This window comes from Myodes glareolus, chromosome 8 (genome assembly GCF_982192425.1).
Source record: "Myodes glareolus chromosome 8, mMyoGla1.1, whole genome shotgun sequence".
Lineage (NCBI taxonomy): Eukaryota > Metazoa > Chordata > Mammalia > Rodentia > Cricetidae > Myodes > Myodes glareolus.
The window spans coordinates 48828123-48851784 of NC_142033.1; the positions used below are offsets into that span (position 1 = coordinate 48828123).

A 23662-nucleotide genomic window follows, 5' to 3' on the forward strand; every position below is an offset into this window, starting at 1 on the left:
AGGGAAAGAGACAGAAAGAGAGACAGAAGGAGGGAAGAAGGGAGGGAGAGAGGGAAGGAGGGAGTAGGGGAGGGAGAGAGAGAAGAAGGCAGGGAGAAAGAATGAAAGACTCCATGAGTTTTTGTGCATTTTTTATGCAGGAGCCTATAGTGACAAGGTTATCAGATCCTTAGACACTGGAGTTACAGGTGGTTTGAATCCACCTTGTGAGTGCTGGTAACTTAATTCAGAATCTCTGCATCAGTGGTTAAGTGCTTAAAAACTGAGCCAACCAGAACTTTAGTGGCCATCCAATAGATTTTCTCTTTAGATCAAAGATTTGGTCTATGACAACAGTAGGCAATCACCATGGATTTTTTTTTTTTAAGTGTGTGTCTGAAAGTCAGAGAATATGGTAGGCAGGAGAGCTGCAGTGGAAAATCAAATAAGGACTATGTAAGAGTTAAAGGAAGCCTCTTCCTTAAAATTCCATAGAAGGTATTTTTCCTGAACAAAACTTGACCAAACTATGGTGCGTGACAAAGAAGTGTGGACAAAGGGCCTAGCAGGCACCCTCTGGCTGATAGTATTACAATGATGCAACTTTGTCTTAGTTTTTTTTAATCCAACAAAAAGCTTAAAATTGAGCCTGACGCGATGTTTTGTGACTATTACTTTTTAAAATGAGACCTTGCATATTGACAAGGAAAGAGAAAGAAAAATAACTATTCATTTACAACCTCTGTAGCTTTTCAATTTTCACCAAATTTCTCAGAACACCTGAGCTGCAAAATAAACAACAACAAACAACTCTCATCCTATTTTGTAAGTGATGGATTTATGAAGCAAATGTTTGGACAAAAAAATATTTTCAACAGTAAATCTTGTGAGAAATTGAAAATAACTCTGCATTTTAGGAGTCATAGGAACATTCCGACTAGTCCATTACTTACCATATTCACTCCCAAAGCTGAAAGCCAGTTTTCTCCTACACAATCTGCCATCAACAACAGCAAAGTGTGCACCACTGAATATACGTTGAAAATGGAATATGTCCATTTGTGAGAATCAAATGTCATCACCTCTGTGACATTTGATTCCATTTTTAATAATTTATTTGTGTAATGTCCATATTTTTCCTCTCCAGCTGAGAAAAGAGGAGCAGAGGGTTGGCCTTCTGTTTTGATATCACGAGACCTGCCTTTTCCCAAAGATAATATACCCTGATGGTTAATATTTATCGTCACTTTTCATGACATTCTCCCACTGCCTGCAATTGCCCCCTCGTGCTATGCGGTGGCGATTAAATCATGTGCAGTGGTTGTAACAGATGACTTTCTCTAATCAAGAATCTTCTGGGCAGAGCCTGTTCACACAGTCAGAGAGTGCTGACTGTGTGATTTCCTCCTCAATGAAGCTTCAAGGGCAATTCTCCAAAGAGGTTGCCTTTGAATCCTAAAGTCATATACCAAAGCCATTAAAAATGATTTAATAAATACACATTTAATTATTGGATCAGTTTAAGTGCACTATCTAATTTCATTAGTACAGATGGTGCAGTTACTAGATTCAAGGTTTCTCTGAGACTTACAGTCTAAGTAATCCCCATTAGCATATGTTCTTAGTCCTTTTTCCTTGAGTTCACTTTGATGCTAGAGGTCTGACTCAGAGTCAAATAGTTTACAACGAAATAACATAATCATAAAGCAGTTAAAATGATATCACCTGTAATCTACATCAAAACACAAGAATATAGGAGTTAGCATTTTTAATTGTTCATGCCCACTTTGTTATACACTTTTAAAAATAAGAACTAAGCCTGTTTTTACTTGTCAAATAGTTAATGTTCTGATTCAGGGCAAAATAATCTTAGTAAACCATTCCTTCTTTTCTTAAAATTTTATTTCTTTATTTCTTAATCTTGTGTGTGTATGCCAAATGTATGTGGGTGTTCGCAGAGACCAAAAGCAGGCATGTGATCTCATCACCGACGTTACAAGGAGTTGTGGGCCACCCTATGTGGATTCTGGGAATAGAACTTAGTGCCTATGCAAAAGCAGTTCTTAATTGCAAAGACATCTCTCTGGCCCCTAAATATGCTCAGGATGTTTTCAAAAGCTTAAGCAAATGCTCACTTTCAAAACTTCAACCACAGATAAAACAAATAAGCTTTGCAGACTTATTGGCGTATCAGTAAGAAAATTAAAAATAATTTGATATTCTACATTAAAGGCTATACATCTCCTTTTCTAACTTGTGTAATATTAAATTTGTTCGTTGAGCTCTCTTGCCTGTGTACAATGTATTCCTATATCTTCTGTTCCCATTCTTGCCTGTTATCTTCACCGGCCTCTTAAGGTCTACCCTTCCCTACAAGTCAGCTTACTCATCTTCAGGTCATTTTGCTTTGTGTCCCACAGAGTTAAACCAGGACCCACTGTTTGACTGGGTGGTTTGGACTCCAACTATTCATTGGAATCTGAGGGATTCATTTTTGAATACACAGACTCAGGACAATGACAGCATGTCTCCCCAAATCTGCCAGTAGGTAGTACTTCAGCATGAAGTAGAAGAACCCCAGAAGGCCCAGTCCGTCCACGTTTGACGGATGACCAACAATGTACAAGCAGCTGAAGCTGCTATGAGATCATGACTGTCATGGTTGTATCATGCCCAGATGATTGTACTTCACAACCCTTCTTCCTGTCTAGCATTTCTCTTCCTTTTGGACCCTCAACCTTTTTAGGAATACAATGTTATACTCAAACAATTGGCTTATGAAACATTTTCCAGAAATGCTACTTCATAAACCAAAATCACAAACAATATTTTTGACTTATGTTTTGTTTTGCTTCTCTGTGTTTCATTTGTGTTCCTCTGACATTAATTTATCCTGTGTACTCTGAAATCAGATGCTCATTCTGATTTTTAATTGTTATTTTAGCCATTCCGTAGTATAATATCGGATACATTGACTGATTACTCTGTGCTCTGTTTTCTCATTAAAATGGGAACGACATGGTTCTACCTGGATATGCAGGGGATGATGAAATATGGAATGAATAGACAATGCTTTCAGCAGTGCCTGCCTTGAATAAGTAGATATCACAGAGAATAGAAGCTACCAATGTTATTAATCTTATTCTGTTTCCTTTTCATAGTAAACAAAACATAATGTCCTGTATTGTTAATTAGCTCTGATAACCATATATGACTTTTTCCAATTACTTTAAAGATCTAAGATCTACTTCTCTCCATTTCTTATACTTTGTGAGCACCTTGCTCCCATCTTTCTCTTTTTTCTTCCTTCTTTCTTGGTCTTTAAAACTTGGGAAACTGCAACATCTGAAATATTAATATCACTTGTATACACAATGAAATCAAAGTGATCTCTATAATGTTCACTTCTTGTATGTGAGAAAGATTTTCTCAAGGATATGAAAAATGAGAAATATAATGACAAAAGTAAATCACTATGCCTAAAGTTATCCCTTCTTTAAAAACCTTGGCAGTATTTATAATATCGCTCTTTGAAGCATCATAAGACTTACAGAAAAATGACACTGAGTTACTTGTACAACCCTAAATACTTGGGCTGAGTTGTTACAAGAAGATTCTATTTTATCTAATGTTAGTTGGAATGAAGAAGTATCTTATGAGAAATAAGAGAGGGCTAGTATGCATAGAGGGATGGTATTGTTGCTGAAGTAAAGCACTTAGTAAGGTTTGCAGTAAAATGCTTACAAACTGGAAATATCTCTCAGATTCTTCTCTAGACACCTAATCGTGTCCCCCTCATAGCTGCTTATTGTATATGTTGGTATTTCCTTGAAATTCACTCTCTCTATATTTATTTCCAATAGAAATAAAATATTCCTGTTGGAAATTCTGCCAGAAAAGAGTCCAAAAGTGATAACATTTAAATAAAAGCCTGTTTACAGAGGAGAGGCTGGGAGCTGATCAGCAAGCTTAAAGCAAATAAGCACTTGGTAAGTGTTTTTAAAGAAAGGTTAATACAAATACAATCAACTGTCCCTTTTCCAAAAGTTGCATATTCTTGGAAATTAGTTGGCTTTTAAAGCAAGCATTTGTCTGTTGGAGTACTAAAGATTAGATAAAGTTGTCTACCCACAGCTAAAGTTTAGACTAATTAAAGCATATGTTACTTTCCTTCTGACCTCCAGGAGAGTGCCACAAGCCAGCATGAGTAGAAGCCTTATCTCTGCCGAGGAATTACAGCTGTAGATGGCAGGAAGCTGTGGATACTATGGGATTGCACGTGTCAAAATATTTGGGGTTATAGATACTGACAGAATCAACGGAACAAAAACTCACATCGTTCTCCCACTTGAGCTTTCTATTAAGTTGAGCTGAGAATAGTACCTCAAGGAATAATTATTTCCTTGCAAAATTACAGTAAAATTTGCATTAATTACCAAAGCATAGTTTTATTTAAAGAAGTATCTGTCTTTATTGGCTTGCAGAGCGTATTTTCCAGTTTTCTTGGCTTATGTATCTATTCCTACTCAAATCATGCATCAGAAACTAATTTTGTTAGCAAGACTCCAAAAAGTTTCAACCCTTGTGCCCAAGAGTCTTCTAAGTAGAGCCTGTAATGCTATCAAGCTTATTTATGCCAATTTACTTTATAAACCAGTCTACATTAAATATATTGGAGCACTTTGAATAGTGCAGCGAAACTCCTGGGCTATTAAAGGCTATTAAATCGTGCACACTGCTTGAAATAGGGATGAAGTGTCTCGTTTGGAACTGTGTGAACATGCACTGCAGTTGAAGCCATGGTGCTTGGAAGTTTATCACTTTATCCCCTAGAGAGGCTAACATGGAGCCAGAATTAACTTTCCACTCAAAGCTTGTCTGTTCTCTTTGCCCATACTGGTTAAATTAGGATCAGTATATCTATTTTCCAGTTACTATGCTTCAATTATGTGCACTTAAAATCATGTTGATAATTTCCACTGTGGTTAAGAAGAAGACAGATTGACACGGAGTATGTCACTTGTTTGCGTGTGTGTGTGTGTGTGTGTGTGTGTGTGCGCGCGCGCGCGCGTGTGTGTGTGTGTATTTCCTAACAGAAAAGTTATTGGTTTTATATATTTTTTAAAAAGCTACAATCTCTCATGTTGGTTCAGTATAGTTAATCATTATGAGGAGGAGTTTATAATTAGTTTCAAAGAGCTGTCCAAATGATTCTTTTGTTGTTTTGTTGTTGTTTATAATTGGCTACTTTCGTTTAACTATTATACTTATTAAGAAAATAATTACTTTGTTGATCATAAAAGTAGGGGTAAATATTTTTGTTCGCTACATAAAATTGACTTTTCTCTTAATTTGTGTAGCTATTTTCAACAATAAACATAATAACAAAAGTTACTGTTCCAAATGGCTTCTCTATAATCAGGTTTTGGCTCACTTCCTTCACCTCATGATTTAGAGAGTGTGTTAGTAGATAGGCTGTTCAGTTTTCCTTAAAATAAAATTTCTTTTGTTCATAAGTGTATGGTTGAAGTATGTTCAGGAGCACAAAATGAGTGTGTCTTTATATATATATATATATATATATAAAGACACACTCATTTTATATATATATATATGAATATATATATATATAAAATATATATATATATTTATATGAATTTGTGAGTGTATCTTTCTATTGCGTTTAATGGAGATCATACACTTGAGATATGAACTAAATATAGATATATAAACAGTAAAATTCAAGATTCAATTTATTGCAACATGTCCACACAGAGATGAATTCATTCTCTCTTTAATCAATGTTATTTCTTATATTACTAACAATATGTGTGTGTAGGGGGAGGATTTAATCACTCTTTAAAAACCAATTAACTTGCATTTAAACTTAAAATAGTAGGACAATTTCAAGTCTTATACTTACACAGAAACAATATTTACCTTAGTATTTTATGTCTCTAGAATTAAAATATATTGTCAGATATTGACTAGCATATTTTTAATATGTACTTAGTATAGATAAATACAATTGAGGAACATGTTGTGACCTTTTTCCCCTAAAGCCTTTTGTCATAGGATTTCAGTATTTAGGTAACATGTTTTTACCTTAATATATGAAAATTAGGGTTTATATTGAGTTCAAGTACTTTGAGGCACACATTTTTCCTTTCACTTAAAATCACAGTCCGAATTTCACCACCAAATTCACATATTTTTGAATTTCCACTCTTTATATATAATTGTGTATATGTAATAATACATATAACTTGAGTTACAAAACATACTATCATATGATAAAAATAGCCAATCTTAAAAATAATAACAGCATTTTCATTCGTTTCATTATGCCGTAATAAAAAGAACACCTTTCAGAATACACTAAGTGTGTATTACTTAAGGTATATTTTTTTAATTTTGTTTTGTAGTACAGAGGGGTTTTTTTTTGCACAACATGTTAAATCAGTTGTTTCTTTTCCTTTCATTTTATGCTTCATTATTCTTTTGTGTCATGTTTGTGTAGAAAAAAAAAGTGAAGCTAATGTGTGAAAGAACAAGAGATAAGGAAGGAAAAAACATTGGAAGAAAACAGCGAGTGAGAATGTCTTACCTATAGCCTGCAATCTATCTCACGCTTGCTTTAACTGTTTATCTGCTTTTCCCATCAAAAGAAATACACTGTATTTAAGTATTACACAATGTTTCACAAATGTAAGCACTCAGAAAACAACAGGAAAGCAGACAACTACACTCCTTATGTGTGTGAAATACAATATTATGTGTTCAAAATTCAATTTTTTTTTTGCAAGATTTTACAAAACTTGCTCCTTGAATATTAGCTAGTTGCCTGTCTATAGGTGCCTCCGTAAGTGAACAGGAACTTTATTCCAAATGGAAATTTCTTTCAATGTGTAAAATACATAATTCTAACTTTAATACTTTGCTGGATTTATCTGCAAAATCTTGAAACTGACAGCAGAAATCTCCCGATGATTTCTGCAATCTAGTCAAATATCTCCCGCTTCAGCCACTCTAGTTTGAAAGGTAGTCCAGATGGAACCATGAAATTTTTGTAGAAAGTTCTACAGCACATAATTTCGTTCATTAAAGTTATTGTGCCATGCACAGCTGTAAACTGCCATCAAAGGCGGCACACGTGCAAAAGATTTCTTGTATTATAAGTTTTATAAAACTAAAATTTGAGATTATACAGCCATACACAATAATTTATTTGAAACATCAACATGTGTGTTGCTCTGGGGTACTAGAATGCAGCCATTCCTTTTCCAAGATAAAACGTTTGTCATTTAATATTCAGTATTAACACAAATGTTTTCCTCAGAATTATTGTCTAAATTAGGTGCTTTAAAATACATCAATATATCATTAACTTCTTACTTTACCATATTAGATCTATAGAAGAATCAATTCTCCCTAACAATGGCAAGAGAATCTAATCACTCTCTAAATTTATTTTTAATTAGCATCATCTGCATTAATTGGTGTAGCTGATAGCAAAAGAGTACAGAGAATTGCTATTTTATATTTGAAATGTAATATATCTTGTGGTCCCACATCTCTCAAAGAAAAACCATAGTAATTTTTTCAGTATTCCTTGAATAAACATTTTCAGATGCATTTCTCCACAACTTCTGCAAGACATTAACTGAAGGCTACAGGAGGGGTGCTCTATTCAGATGAGTTTCCAGGTAAATATTTGCACCTGACTTCCTGTGCATGTTCAGAAATATCCTTAAAACTATTGCCTTTCCTTTTTCCTCACAAATCTATTGTTTTTTTTCCAACTTCCTCCTCCTTGTCCCCTTCTTCTTCTCTTCTTCTATTTGGGTAACTGTATCTAAATTGCCAAATAATTTAAATCCAGGGAGAATTGCTTTATCATACATTCAAAGCTTCCTGTTATCAGTGACTTCTATGCTCTCACACATATGTGCTTTTTTGGTTACTGTTTCCATTACTTTGTTTTTGAGACAGTGTCTCACTATATAGTGTAAGATGGCCTCAAACTCAAGATCTCCCTGCCTCAGCCTTCTTAGTAATAGAACAAGTGTGTGTCCCCAGCGCTCATTACAATATTGGCAATAAATATAAACTATGGGCAAAATTTCCATTGTCTTAATTACAGGAATAGGGAGTAGCAGTTGGCATAAAACAATAATGACAAAAATTCCAGATCTCTTAGGAGTAAATTGATTTTCTGTTGGAGGAGGGTCGCATAAAGAGGGAAATCCCACATCAGTTTTCTAAGATACTATACAAGTTCCATGAAGTAGGAAATGAACCCTCCCAAGCTGACAGGCTAGAGCATTTACTGTATGGAGTAAAATGATTAAGGTTGTTGGATGAAAACCCAAATGCCAAATATATGTTAGCTCTCTGCAAATTTATAGCCAATGAGTTTTTTTATGATTCCTATACAATAAACATTATCACTCATAATGGTTGCATTCCAGAACTAATGGTATGTCCATATTGCTGAAGATCCTTCAGTTAAGCTAGGGTTTGAGCTGGACACTTGGTCCCTGACTTCAAACATTCATGGTACCAATACAGCTTCTGATGGAGAACTGTTGCCAACAGTAATACTGGTTATTGACTCTATGGGCTATCGTATCAACCTATCCGGGAAGGTGCACACTGGTACAATAATGGCAACAATGCTTTGGTTCAACAAACTGCTCTCCAATTATATTTAGCTTTGTTCATAAGATATAGTAAATCATCAACTTTCCAAGTCTAAGTTAAGTTATTATCTTTACTGAAAATAGGAAAATAATACACACAGATTGAACCGTAGCATCCATTACCTTCTAAGATAGATCCAATTTTAAATAATCTTTATTACATTTGAAAAGCATTCTCAAAATGCCATGGCCAAATCCTGACTCAAAGCACTACTCTCAACATCTGTCTGACAATTATGTGTAGTTTTCGGAAAAAAAAATTATTGAAAATAAGATGCAATGAAGACTGGGTCTTCTACGCTATAATTTGACAGTAAAAGGTTAACCTTCCCAACAGCCCAACAGCTAAGGTTAAAATGAAGTATTGTCAAACATCTGCCACTTTCTCCAGCTTCTGGGAAGCTTACTTTTGATTTAACAGTAGTATGTCCCAAGGTAATCTCAAAAAATCTGAACAGGTGCATTTAAATATCTAAGTCTCTTAGAGAAAAAAGAAGTTTTATTCTTTCATTAATTTGCCTTTGCTTCAAGGCCTTTCCTTCTTCATAAAAAAGGCTAACTAATTTTCCCATGACAAAATATGAGCTCTCTCACTAGGGCACACATTTCTTTCTTCCCTGCATGACTGCTGTGTCATTTACTTATCGACCCAAGCAACCTAGTGGATAACAACAAACAAGGATAGATTCTGTTCTAGTCAGAGTACTCAGTTAAAAACAAAAACTCATTTTTTTTTAATGTTTCGTGTTCTAACCTTTTTCTATGATTTGATGCAAAAGAAAAAAAAACTCTCTGAAGTTTTTATGGGATAATGATAATAAGAAAAGAAAGCATAGAACCATGCAGAAAACAAAAAGATAGTTTAAAGAGAGACACTGAAGGTTTTTGTGAGGAAGATAAAACCACAAAGATAGATAAAATGTGACAGATTTTACACTCACAAAAACATGATAGATGAATTTTATACTCTTATGATCAGATTAAATGCAAGTACATGTATAAGCATTGTGATAAGTAGAGCATGGATACCTATACACGCCTTTATCCTAACCCTAGGAACCTGTGACTATATTAGCTGATGTGATGAGGGAGAATGAAAGCAACAGATCAGTTGACCTTGAAATGGGGAGATAATCCTGGTGTGTCTAGTTAGAGATGATGTAATCAAAGGGTCATTTTATAAACAGGAAGCAGAAGAAACTACCAGAGAAATAACAGTGCTGAAAGTGCTGATTCCAATGTTATTTTGAAGAGGAATAAAACCCTAAGTAGAAGACAGTGGAAAAGCAACAAAAATTTCTCCCTTAACTTCTTCCAAAGGTACATAGCCCTGCTGACACACTGGTTTCAGCCCACTGGGAGTCACACTGGGTCTCTGGACTGTAGAAATGTGAGATAATAACTTATGGTAGTGTTAAGACACAAACTAGGTGGGGATTTCTTCTTCCAGCACTAGAAAATAATGCTTCATTTTTTCATCTTTAATTGATGGGTTTTCTTGTATGAATATAGTAAATCTTGCCTGTCTCAATGTCAGAGTCTGAATACTCTGACAATCACTGATACACACTACGGAGGTTATGTTATCATACCATTGTTGCAGTATTTAAGGAACCAAAAGTCAGGCAAAAAAAAAAAACATGACATTGACTCTAATATGTTTTATTCACCACAATATGTGAAAAAAATCAATGTGAAATCACTGATGAGATATTTTCTATTATTTTATCAGTTTTTAAATTTCATTGGCTTTTAATAGTTAGAGCCAAATTTCAAATGCTTAGTTTTCACAATTGACTGGCTAGTAACTGATATTTTGAACACTTAATTTATTAACAAATTATGTAACTAGAAGTTCATGAGAAACAATATCTTAGAATTTTTTCTTTCCCTCAGATAAGTGACTGAACACAAAAAAAATAATATGTTGTCCCCCAAGTTGTACCAGAATTTCACTGTACTTGAGAAAACCCCTCAATGTTTTTCCATATGAACATTGGGCATCATAAAATATTGACATTATTTTATATTCATCGATGTGGGGAATTTTCAACTTCCAGGCACCAAAAGGAGGAAAAATGCAAAATATTTGTTTTGAGGACACAGTGGAGTCAAATAACCTTTATACAATCTTAGGACTACGATTGACCAGACATGGTACAATCTACTTAACTGACATCAAGAGCCCTGGCTCATTTTCTTTTCACTACTGTTCTATATGTAATGTAGGAAGCACAATCATCTCTACATATTGAAAAGAAATCTTATACTTTGGAAAGCTTAGCTCTTTGCCTAAGGTCAAACTGCTTGTCACATAAACTTGAACTTTATGTCATGTCTGAGTCAACACCAGAGTCCTATTCGCAAACAGTAATGCTATGCCAATTCAATGACTATTAAATGCATGTAATATCTTTGAACATTTTTATTAGAATTCTACTAATAAGAAAAAACTATGTATGTAGTTAAGCACTATAATATGTGAATATATCCGTACATTTCATGTATTAATAAATATAATTAATATGTGTAAACACATATCATATATATACACTATGTGAATATATAATGTGCATATTGTATGTATTATGTGAATAAAAATCTTGATTTTCAGCCATAGTTTTAAGATTAGAGTGAGAAAAAGAAGTTAAGTAGATGTGCTCAGATAATAATCAGATTTACCAAAAAAGTACCGTTGAGTTCTGAGTATGATGATCAGTTTTACTCTTTGGAGAATAATTCCAATATTAAATTGAAAACTTTTAACCATTATCCTTTAAAGTAAAATTAGAACATAAGCATCTGAATCTGCACTGTTCAATGTGTTAGCTACTACCCAAATATTGCTATTTATATGCAAATTGTGATTAAACAAAATTTGAGCAAAAATTGTTCCTTAGTCCCTGAAGGCTGTGTTGATCAAAATGGAACCAAGGACTGAGCATTGCTTCGTCAAGCATATTTTCCCTAGACTAGTTCATACTTACAATGTCTTTGTTTTTCTCTATCTCTCAACTTTGCTCTTTGCAAGAAGGTACACTATGTCATTTATATACCACCAGTATGCAGCTACTTAGTTTAAAAACTAAGGATGACTTCCAAAAGAGAAGCATCCATTTAAATTGGGTGGAGGAGTCAGACTAAGCCAATATTATATTTCAAGGAATATCTTTTTTAAGACTTAAAACACTATAGAGTTGACACATTAGAGTAGAAGTTTTTAGATTGATTGCTAAGATGTATATCTGCATTAAGAAAAATACTGTGAGGTGAAGACAGGATGAACAAAACAATGAGAATTTACCTTCATAGAATGTGTTCCTTAAAGAAAGGAAAAGAGGATACTTTCCTTTCTTATTGTATTCAACTTCTTTTGTCTTTCATTATACATGCCAAGATGATGGGCAATATTTTGTGATCATTACTAAAAGGGAGTTGATTATTAATACTAATAATTGGAATGAGTCAGTTACATGAGAATTTGAATAAAATAAAAATTGAACAGGACAGTAATTGTAATGCAATTGAGTAGAAGAAGCAGAACCACTTGATGCTTTGCTCAGTGTCTAGCCTTTTGAATGGCTTTACAGATAAAGACTAAAATCAATAGCATCATTATCTTTAATAACATTAGTGATGATCACAATCACAATAGCTTTCATTGACTGAATAATTTCTGGGGGATTACATGATTGGTTTGCCCAAGTCTCACTCAAAACCCTTTACTTGGGTGGATTTCTATTCTTAAATACTGTACTGTAAATAAAGGAACACAAAGGTACTAATGATGCTATACTGAAAAATAAAAATATTTTCAGGCACTGCTAGAAAGGATAGTGATCTTTTATTTTTTAACATTAAATTTATAATGAGATGATTGATTGAGAGATAGGTAGAGATGGACGATAAATAGCTAGTTGATGGATAGAGACATGCATACATACATATATAAAAGATAGATAGATGATTATATATAATGGAAATAGAAGCATGTTCATCCTACTCTTTGAGTTATGTGACTGCCTATATTTTATGATTTTCCCCTTAATTAACAATACAGACATTTTATTAGGAAAACACAAAGAATAATAAATGTGACTCTCATTTAATTACTAATATTACACTTTAATTCCCCTCTCATTATAAAGAGAACCAACCTAATATGACTCACTGCTATTACTTATTGCAATAAATTTTGTTTATGATTTTTAGCCTACTAACCTCTATTCATCAACATTCTAACTTGGAGAGCTTCTATACTGAATTTCCATGCAACACATACATTTTTGAAAACTGTTTAAAATATCAACAGCATGTGATTACATTCTGATGAATTTTTCTAGCCACGTCTTGAGGGAAAACTTCTGGTGATTTTATATTTAAATAATTACCGATCAGAAATCAACCTCTCTCTCTCTCTCTCTCTCTCTCTCTCTCTCTCTCTCTCTCTCTCTCTCTCTTACTTTTGAGGAGGTGGGAAGTGGTGTGAAGATAACCAGAAATAAGTAAGCCTCCAATATGCAGCCCCACAATGTGGCCTTCATTCAGACAGCAGTCTGTTCTACTTCTTCAAGTTGATCATGAATATCTAACTCACTGAGCCCTCTACCAAACACTGCCCCTGAATGTGCCAGAGGCAGGGTCTGACACATGCTGCTGTCCCTGCTTTTTCATTATAACCACTGCCCATTCTTTTAGTACCTGCAGTTCCATGGAATGGTGCAGCACCTGTAAAAGGTTAATGAGCATAGAGACTTTCAGATAAAAGGCAAATGACAGACAGACACTACACAGACACTGAATCAATAAACAGACAAGCAGCATGCAAGCTCCAGACACAGTTTGGGTGGCAGGTCTTACTGAAGCCCCACCACTGTAATGTTTTACAGTCTCTATATATTTCTTAGATATATATGCTTAGTGAGATGCCATTTTCAAGCAATAATTGTATGAGTAAAATTATAATTCAACTGCATTTAATTGCACCTGTCTTATTAGCTCCACTTGCAAAGCATATTTTCCTTATTATTTTTGCTCTTACTAGTTGTTAGAAATCTTTTTATGAAGTAAAGAAAAAAATTGAAAACCAAGTATATTCTTCAAACAAAATGACAGATTAAGTACAGAGACTTCTGCCTCCTCCCAAAATATAAAGATCATAATTAAATCACCTTATCTTTACTATATAAGACTGTTGAAATAAATTATAACTGAAGTCATCTGCAGTGAATATTTTAAATAGAATTGACCTCTGTTATCTATTTAAAAGTAGAGGAAGCACTTGTCATCACAAGTTATCACCATTTAAATAAAGAAATCAAGCTGTCAGGTTTTCTAAAACTCTTGACTTGCTTGTCTGCAAAGTTACATTCATAGCTTCATGAGGACTATAAGCATCACTGTGCATGCATTCAGACTCCCGTCACTGAGGGCCGCAGAGAGAGAGCTCTTCCATTCCCAGTTTCATGTCTTAAACCATCTCTTACTAATTTTGTAGCACTCAACACTAATCTGAAAGTAATCAAATTAGCATCAGCAATTCATGTCGCAAACTTCAATTCATATTGTTACAACATCAAAAAATACTTCAATAGAAAAAAATAGAAGAGGAGTTGCTTAATAGATTTAGTGTCTTAAACACACTAACAAGGCCTTGAATGTAGCTTTAAACATATATTGGTCACAAATATAAAAGTTGAATATATTTATATTCAAGAAAACCAAGGCCTGTGTGCTAAATGCTAATGAAACATGAATATTAGAGAGAGAATGGAATATGACAGTGCATATGGAAAATGTTAGGCTTCTCATAAACTGAGAACTCTGTTTACACAGATCCAGACTACTGTGTAGATAACTGTTTGTAGCTATGAGATTGTTGATGAGAGTTCTATTTTATCCACTTATCTGTTCATCTAGCTAACATATTACAATATTCAGTCAAGCTATTATCAGTTTTTAGCATGTAGGGCAGTGCAGTGGAGCTGATATGCTTGTGGGAAAATATTATCAAAATAATGTGATCTCTACAAACTACATCCCTCATTTTTTAATCACATGCTATTATCATACGGTTTGCATCTGCCTACTAGAATGGCTCGTGTGGTGATTCATATGACCAAACTAGGTAAGACACACAAGTTTTATGAACTGGCATTTTATGGAACTCATGTCTGTGAGTTTCCCAGGGGAGAATATGTTTTCAAAGAAGTAAACCTTATCTTTAGAATTATTTCAGTTACTTCCTTAGCTCTCTCTCATTCTGATGATGACTTAGGGAATAGTCACTCTTAGCTACATAATGCACATCCTGGAAATCAAACATTCCCTAATGAACCTAGAAGAGTGTCTGCTCTCGGGTACACACTCCTGGATTTCCTTAATAAATGTTTCCTACGACTTTTTAGTATCTGACGATGCGTTAACATCTGATTTTGTTGTTCCATACTCCAAACTCATCTTTGAAGTAAAACATGTTCTCGTGGCACTATTACATTTCAAGATACTTCTAAATATATATTTCAAACTCTTTTATTCTTAATTCTATATATGTATGTAGAAAATGAAATTCTATTTTATGACTCACATTATTTTAAATTATATAACATAATTCAGTTATTATTCATGGCTAAATTTCCTACAAATAATATCTATAAATTCCTCCATTTTTGCAGCTATCAAGTGAGATTTGTGGAGGCAATTCAATCTTAATATGAAAGCTTAGAGATCATAGGAGCGTGCTCTTACAAGAACAGACACGTCAGGAAGAAATAAAGACAGAAAAAGAGACTTTTAATTACAAGTTTTGGAAAAATAGATATGTATTATTAATTCTTCCTAATCCTAGATGATCTGTAAGTTAATTGTATGACTCTCAAAAAGGGTGAACAGGTAATATGAGGAATGCTAAATTCATTTAATATGACAGTTCTTTCTCTGGAATTGTGTTTTGGTTTAGTTGCTAGTTGTTAAAATTTCTCTGAACGAGGAAAAAGAAATATTTTCTAGGTTGCAGAAAAATACCATTGGTTGGAGTTATCCATAATAAAATCATAAAGGAACAGCTCATGGATGGACAACTTTCTCTAACCTAAAGCTTTGCCAATGGTGATTTCTTTGCATCTTTGAGTTCAAACTACCTGAATCTATTTTAAAAGTGCTACACTTAAGGATGAAGCTATTGACAAATATATTCTGATTAGACTAGAAAAAAATTAATTTTAAATTAAAATGAATTGTGCAAAGATCACCTTTGTCATAGTTCAACCATTTCTTCATAATGGATTTGTAGACTCATTCATTTGTGGGTGTTAAAAGAATAATCATCTGTAGATATGTCGTGGGTTTAGCATGCATATTTCCTACAATGTCTGTAAATAATGAATTACCTGATGATACAATAGATATATTTATTTTGTCCATGTACTTTAAGAAAATCCATGACATCTACAAACCATCTTTATGAGAGATGAAGTAATTCTATTCTCAGGAGAATACAGGCTATTTCTTTTAAATGACCTCTTGGGAAGACAGGACAGATTTGAATATTAATGTAATCAGTGGCTGTCATTTAGCAGACAAAGAGAAATCAATTGCAGGCCAAAGAAACTGTAACTTACATATTTAAAATTCAATAGTAGAAGGAAAATTCTCATCTCCTTACGTTCTAAATATGTAGTCCATGTTTTTCTTATCTTTAAGAAAAAGAAGCAATAATCTTTCCAGTTCTTCCATCTCAAGTAGTTGGCTCATAAGGAGAGCTAACTTTTGTTTTGGGAAAGTCCACAGTAATTAATAGATTGCTGGGCTATGGCATGGTAGGTTGACACAGCTCAGAAAATTGTAGCAAATCTCTTCACATTTGTTCTTTTCAAACTAAACTGAGCAGAAGCAGCAGAAGCTGATGAAAAGAGGGTGGAGTATTCCACCTTATTTAGCTCAACCCCTGCCTGTCACTGAAGTTCACCCTGAAGTCCTGGGGGACTGTGGTTCACTCTAGCCACATGCACAGCAACAGAACAAGAATGCATCACAATTTCCATATCTGATTTTTTTTTCTTTTCCAGGTACATGAATGTTTAAGTCAAATCAGACACAAACTGATAGGCATTTCTCGTGGTTGGCTACTACCACACTGTTCATATGCAATATTTATGCCCCACTCTGACACAGCTTTAGAAGGCAGCGATTTCATTAGTTTTTTCAAACTGAAAGAAAATTGCCAGCTGAACGTTCCTATCAGAAGCCCCAGTCCTCCAGTTGAACCCATCTAACCTGGAATGACATTTGTGGAAACACTGAACAGTATAAACTACAGCATTTCCTGAAAAGAAATCCGCTATTCAATGTATAATTAGCTCACCTTGGGGCTTGAAACAGAAACAAATGAAGTTTCTAAGCAAAAGTGCATGTATAAATGTGGACATTTTTCTTTCATGTAATGGTAATGCTGATAATTTGCTGCTTGCTGCCTTATAGAGTGTCGCTCACATTTCAGAAACGTTTCTCTTTGTACTTACTCACGGTTTTCTGTACCTCTAAAATGATCTTGATGGCATTTGCCTTTGTCACATTTTACTTGAATTGTCTTGTGCTAGCTAATCTTCACTGTATTTGGCCAGTAGTTGTTGCTATTTTATAAGTAAATGAACTCTTTGCCTTTAGAGATGAATTATAGGAATCCAAAATAAATTTTCAGAATTGCTTATCAATAGACTTATGACTACATTATCAACCATAAAGCACTTCTGTTCTTGTATTCCTTCTTTGCGTCATTGTTTCCCCTATGCCACAAATCTCAGATTCATGTGTAGAGATTCCTGGAGAGACCTATAGCATTAGTGTGTACAGCTCTCATATATCTATAGGTAACAAAACTGAAGATCAGAGAACTAAACTGGCATGGCTGATTCAGGAACAAATCTTTGAGTTTCTAATGCATTGCTTTTTTTATTCATCAGAATACATACATTTCAATGGCATAGATCCAAAAACAATGGAAATCATAGAAAAGATAAATGAAGGTCATGCTGTTATTCAATACTGTAACTTGAAAGCATTTATTTTAATAAAGAGTCAAGTTATGGGATAAGACTTTGTATTAATATTTACCCATATATATTATCTACTTTCCTTAGCTCGTTTTGTATTACCCTTAGTAAATTGATGTGATTGGCATTTCTTTAGCATTTTATAGATTAGTATTAATATAGCTGTCCTTAGAGTGTGTTTTATTGATTTCTTCAATTTTCTATCTCTGTAAATAATGACCACAATTATATAACTAAAATCAGTAACATCAATAGTATGGATACCAATGAAAGACAAAGAAGCCTCAGTACAGAAGACCTAGGACATTTTTGTTAAAGCCACACAGAGATTTCTTTGACTCAGGACTTGATGGTGTGGGACACTATGACAGTATTGAGTATCAACAGACAAACAGAAATGTACCATTACAATGCTATTATTACTATTTATAACAGCTCTAGTGCTCTTGATAAATGAAGCCATGTTAATTAGTTTCAGGAACCATTCTCACTTTGGCATATCCACTAGCACTTCTGAACATGCAATTAAAATATTTCAAAATGTCACTTACACTTTCTTTCTACAAGAAATGCATACTGATCATAATTTGTACTAAAGCATGTACATTTAGAAACAAAGATATGTTAACATTTTAGGGGTTGAGAAATACTTCAAACACTATGCCCAATCCAATTTAATGAAAAAGGAAGCTATCAGTGATTACTTACTAATTTTCTGAATACAAAATACTTACTATTTTAGTTCCTATGTTCAGTCCTGTTAATGTTGGTTTGCATTTTGTCTTTGTGAATATAGATTCAGGAAGGTTTTAGGATTTCAAACAATGAAAACAAACAGGTGGTTTTTGCTTTGCTTGGCTGCTGTTTTGTTGTTTGTTTGTTGTTTTATATTCTACAAATTAATGTCAACTCTTTATTGACAAAGTGATGGTTGAGGTGAAAGTTAAATGTTGACTCATGCAGTGGCATGACAACAAACTGCCCTTTCTCTTAAGTTCACTGAAATTGACTGTTATCTTTTGGTACATTAGTTGTCTCATGGTACATATAGCTTAAAAGAATACTGTGTTGGGCATGGTGGCACAGAACTTTAATGCCAACATTCAGGAGGCAGAGATAGATGAATCTGTGTGAGTTCAAGCCCAGCTTGGCTTACAGAGTGAGCTCAATGTTAGCTAGTGCCAAACAGCGAGATTCTGTCTCAGCAACAATAATAAAGAATGATAACTATTTAGATTAAATAAAAATAAAAGAAAGTACACAAGCATGTATATGCAGACACATGTGAGAACCTAAACATTTGATTTTTCCCCTAATTATTTGATCTGTAATTTCAATTTGACATGTTAAGGAAATACCAAAGTCATGTAATCAAAAGGTTCCTGCAGCTATTGCTAACTTAACATCATGAAGCAAGAAACCAGTTGTCAATTTAATCCTTATAAATGAAAAGTGAAATTTTGAAGAAGGAATGAATTATGAATCTAAGAGGTTCTATTTGTAGTGTTCAAGGTTTAAAACAATAGAATCACTTTATTTCACCACCTTTAAAATCCGGAACATAAAGTTTATATATTCTTCCTCAGTTCTGCATTAATTGCCCCCAGTACTATGAGATACAGAGTCAGGTGGTCCTCTAGTCTGGGGAAGTGAAAAGGCACATACAGGACAATGAAAGGAAGAATATAGGAGTTGTCCATTAAAGCTAGATACACTTAAGACACTTAAGGTCAGTCAAGTAGCTGAAAGAGAACTCATCTAATTCTGAAATAGGACAGGATATTCTAATCATGGTGTGCCTGGTCTTATCATTAGTACTCCAAGAGTTTCAAGTTGTGAAATAATATATCAAACTTGGATCTGAGGGAGACAAGACAGCTCTATTCTGAGGACGAACCCAATGTTAGTGTTCAGGTACACTCTAGCACAGAGCATCATGAGCAGATGGTACATTATTCTATCAAGAGGCAAGCTCTTCCCACTCTCAACCTCTCCCTCCCCCCAAGGCAAGCAGGTCTAGGTCTCCTCTTTCCTTTCCTCTCTCCTCTATCTCCTCTCTCTGTCTCTCTATCTCTTTGTCTCTGTGTCTCTCCCTTCCTCCCTCCCCACTACCCTCCCAATACCCTTTTCCCAAATAAAACTTCATACTCAAGCACTCTCTGCATGGTGTACTTTATCACCCCCAATGGTTTGGGTCTCTCCCTCTCCCATAGGATCTTTTTTTTAATTTTATTTTATTGGTATTTTGGCCTGTATGTATATCTGTGTGAGGGTGCTGGATCCTGGAGTTACAGACAGTTGTGAGCTGCCATATGGGTGCTGGGAATTGAACCCAGGTCCTCTAGAAGAGTAGTCAATGCTCTTAACCACTGAGCCATCTCTCCAGTCCCTCTCCCATAGGATCTTATACCCAGGTCTCACTGTAATGCTTGGAAAGCACCATCATTCTGTGTTCTAGGAGAGAAGTAGCGCATGGTCAAGATTCTTAAGATGAAACATCTAGTCACAAAGGTGATATAGCATTCCCCTCCATATGCTATGATTATGTTTTATTACTATTGGTTAATAAAGAAGCTACTTTGACCTATGGCAGGGTAGAATACAGCCAGTCTGGAAAAGATATATGAGGTAGGTGGAGGAAAAAAGACATCATGTAACTGCCAAAGGAAAAGGACTCATGGAAACTTACCAGTAGGTCACAGCTTCATGGTGATATACAGATTAATAGATAGGGGTTAATTTAAAATGTAAGAGCTAGCTAGGAATATGCCTAAGCTATTGGCCAAACAGTGTTGTAATTAATAGAGTCTCTGTGTTATTATTGTGGTCTGGGCAGTCGAGAAACTATAGTGTAGTCTCAGCCAACACAAGTGGGATAGCCAGCAAAAGTGGGTTGAGAAAGGGAGGTGAGGGAAACAGGAAGAGAAGTTTAAGAGGAACGTGTGCTGAAAATGCTTGTGAAATTTCTTTAAGGAGATTGGGCATAGAGGTACACACTTAAAATCCTAACACTTTGCCTTGAGTCCGTGACAGGCAGAGCTGAAGTGTAAGGAGACATAGCGGCAAATGTGTAAGACTACTGTCTGAGAATAAAGAGAGGAAAACAGAAATGCAACAGAAGAATGACCTATGAACTCAGTCTGCTCCCTCTTCATGCTCCGAATGTGCCACTACCCCAACTGTTTTCCTCTCTTTATTTATATAGCTAGTTTTTAAGTTACACATTAATATTGCGTACATTTTCTGGTAAATAAGTTTCTAAAATGCATACGCATAATAGAAAGACTCAGCTGAACTAGTTAATATTGGAATTATATCACACAGTTATCATTTTCAAGATTTAGTTCTATTATTTAAATTGTTTCTCTATATGTATATCATGTATATTCTGGTGCTCACAGGGGTCAGAAAAGAACATTGGAATCTGTAGAACTGGGTTAAACATCACTGTGACCTGCCACATGAGTTTTGGGAACAAAATCTGGTTCCTTTGCAAAACTAGTAAGTGCTTTTAACCTTTGAACCATCTTTCCATCCTCAATTTTTATGGCTGGTAACAACTGAATCATTTTCAATTATTTGAAGAGTACATTACTACAGCCACCAGCAAGTACTATAGATGACTTGAACTTTTCCCTTCCCATCATGCTGCAATCTATTTACAATAGAATCTGTGTATGAATAGACATGGATTAAAACCGGTTTAGCAGTTAATATATTGTAATGTTTAATGTTTTAATGTTTAATGTTTCAGGTTCTGACAATTTTGAAATCAAACCACATATGGTTGACTTTTTAACAAGAGCAAAATCTGATATACTGTAACAAAAGGACGCTCCATTCAGACCAGCACTGGCATATGACTTCACTTTCAGCAGCAAGGTTAATATGAAGGTGAACAATAAACTTTTATTATTCCTGAATACTATATTATAACACATAAACTGATATGTCCTATTAATTTAAAAGAGAATGTTTAAAGAGATTATATTTTATTCACTGATAGGATAGAGGCCTTTTATTGTCTAAAATTGATTTTATTTCGACTAAAATATTTGCTTTGACCTTGGACTGCTAGTTCAGTGTGAGAGGGCATTATTTAAAAAAATGGGGTATTTTGCACTTGCCTCGAATCTTCTTCTATTAACCATCAAACTCATTCCCTTGTAACTAAATTTATTATAAGTCGGGACATCAGAAGAAGAAATATATTTTCCAACCAAACTCACTGTCAATAACTTAGTAAAGTTCTCAAATAATACAATGCAATACTTTTGGTTGTTTTGTTATGGCTCATAAATAAAATATTGACCTTTGAAATTTATAAAGCAGTGAAATCACTAGGGCAACAATTCCTTTACATCATTGTCCTCACAAAGTGGATCTGTGATATTTTATAATCAGGTAAGAAAATATAGAGGCTAGAGAGATGGCTCAAAAGTTAAGAACACTGGTTGTCTTCCAAATACCCAGGTTTGATTTCCAGCACCCATGCAGCAGTTCACAATTGCCTGTGGCTTCAGTTCCAGGGGATCCAAAGCCTTCTGGGCTCCAAGGACATTCACACATGAACACAGAACCCCCGTCATTCACTTAACTAAGGATAAAATAAGTCTTTAAAAATAACAACAACAAAAAAGAGAATACAGACACCAGTTTTGAGGCCCTGAAAGAAAACTAGCTAGAAGATAAAATACTATATGATCTGCATAGAGTGTGCACATACCACCAAAGAAACTGACCACAAACTGTGGAAGGAAGGAATTTACTTTATGCACACTTATGACCATTGCGAGGCATGGAAATAGTAAAGATACCATCCCTAAGGGTCTCTAATGCTAACTGGAACTCAAACATCTGAAAAGGAAACAATGCAAGTAGTCAAGCAATAACGTTCTGACAGTACTTCCCGATCCCGTGATATTGCCTGTCGTATTAGCATGCAGAAGAATGATGCTCAGGAGTGAGAAAAATTCCTGCTGCGAATGGGAGAGAATACATTTTTAATTATCAGATTATATTGCGAAGAAAGCAAGCCATTTGTAAGATATGGTTCAGATAATCGACTGTTACTGAAATGTGTAATATTGACTATTTCATTGTCCTGTCTAATCTTTGACAATTCCTGATTTGGAAAAAAGGTTAAACAAATTATCTGTCTGAGGTTCAGCTTTGAAAATAGGTAGTTTCAAAAATAATTTTAAGGTATCACTTTTTCTGCTATCTGATAACAGTCTTTCATCGTCCATGCCAACTGTTATTAGAAATGATTTCTTTGTGACTTTGTTTTTAAATGAAATAGTTTTATTAATATTAGAGATAATAATTAATTTCTCCTTCTCTATTCAAGTATGACTCTTCATTCAAAATCCTTTATTTAACTTCAATGAACAATGAGATATTATTACTTAGCAAAGAGGGAAATTACATCGAATGCCCAGCCATCACTCACACCCCATAGTATTAATTAATTCTTGATGTATTTTGATACAAACATGTGTAAAGTGAGAGAAACGTTTGTATTAATAAGAAAAAAAAACCACATTCACTAAATGCTAAATGTCTGAAGGTAATGTGATAGATGTTTTTAAGACTCAGAATAACTTTCAAAGTATTCTAATTCCACCATACAAACTGACCAATGCATTTCATTCCAAATGACCTCCACAGAAACAGGCAATTATGCTTTTTAATAGCATTCTTCTAGATGTATTTTATTTTTTTGTGAGTGAGTGTTGCTTTATGAAGGTTTGGGCACTCCATGCATTCCTGGTGCCTGCGGAGGTCAGAAGAGGATGTTGGATCTATTGGAACTGGAGTGGCTGTCAATTGTGAGAGACCATGTGGGCGCTGGGAATTGAGCCAAAGCCCTCTGCAAGAATAAGTGCACTTCGGAGCTGTGCTATTCCTCAAGCCCTTAAAACATTTAAA

General features: G+C 34.5%; 1 protein-coding gene across 7 annotated transcripts in view; it reads right to left on the reverse strand.

The window, feature by feature from the left end:
• Pcdh7 (protocadherin 7) overlaps positions 1-23662 on the reverse strand; it is a 404659-nt gene that overhangs the window by 128916 nt on the left and 252081 nt on the right. The window contains exon 3 of one of the 7 annotated variants that reach the window (XM_087909034.1): positions 13383-13409. The exons of the other annotated variants lie outside the window; for them this stretch is intronic. Within the exon in view, the coding sequence (XP_087765160.1) occupies positions 13383-13409 (27 nt within the window). The remainder of the gene's footprint in view (positions 1-13382; positions 13410-23662) is intronic. 7 annotated transcript variants of the gene reach the window in all.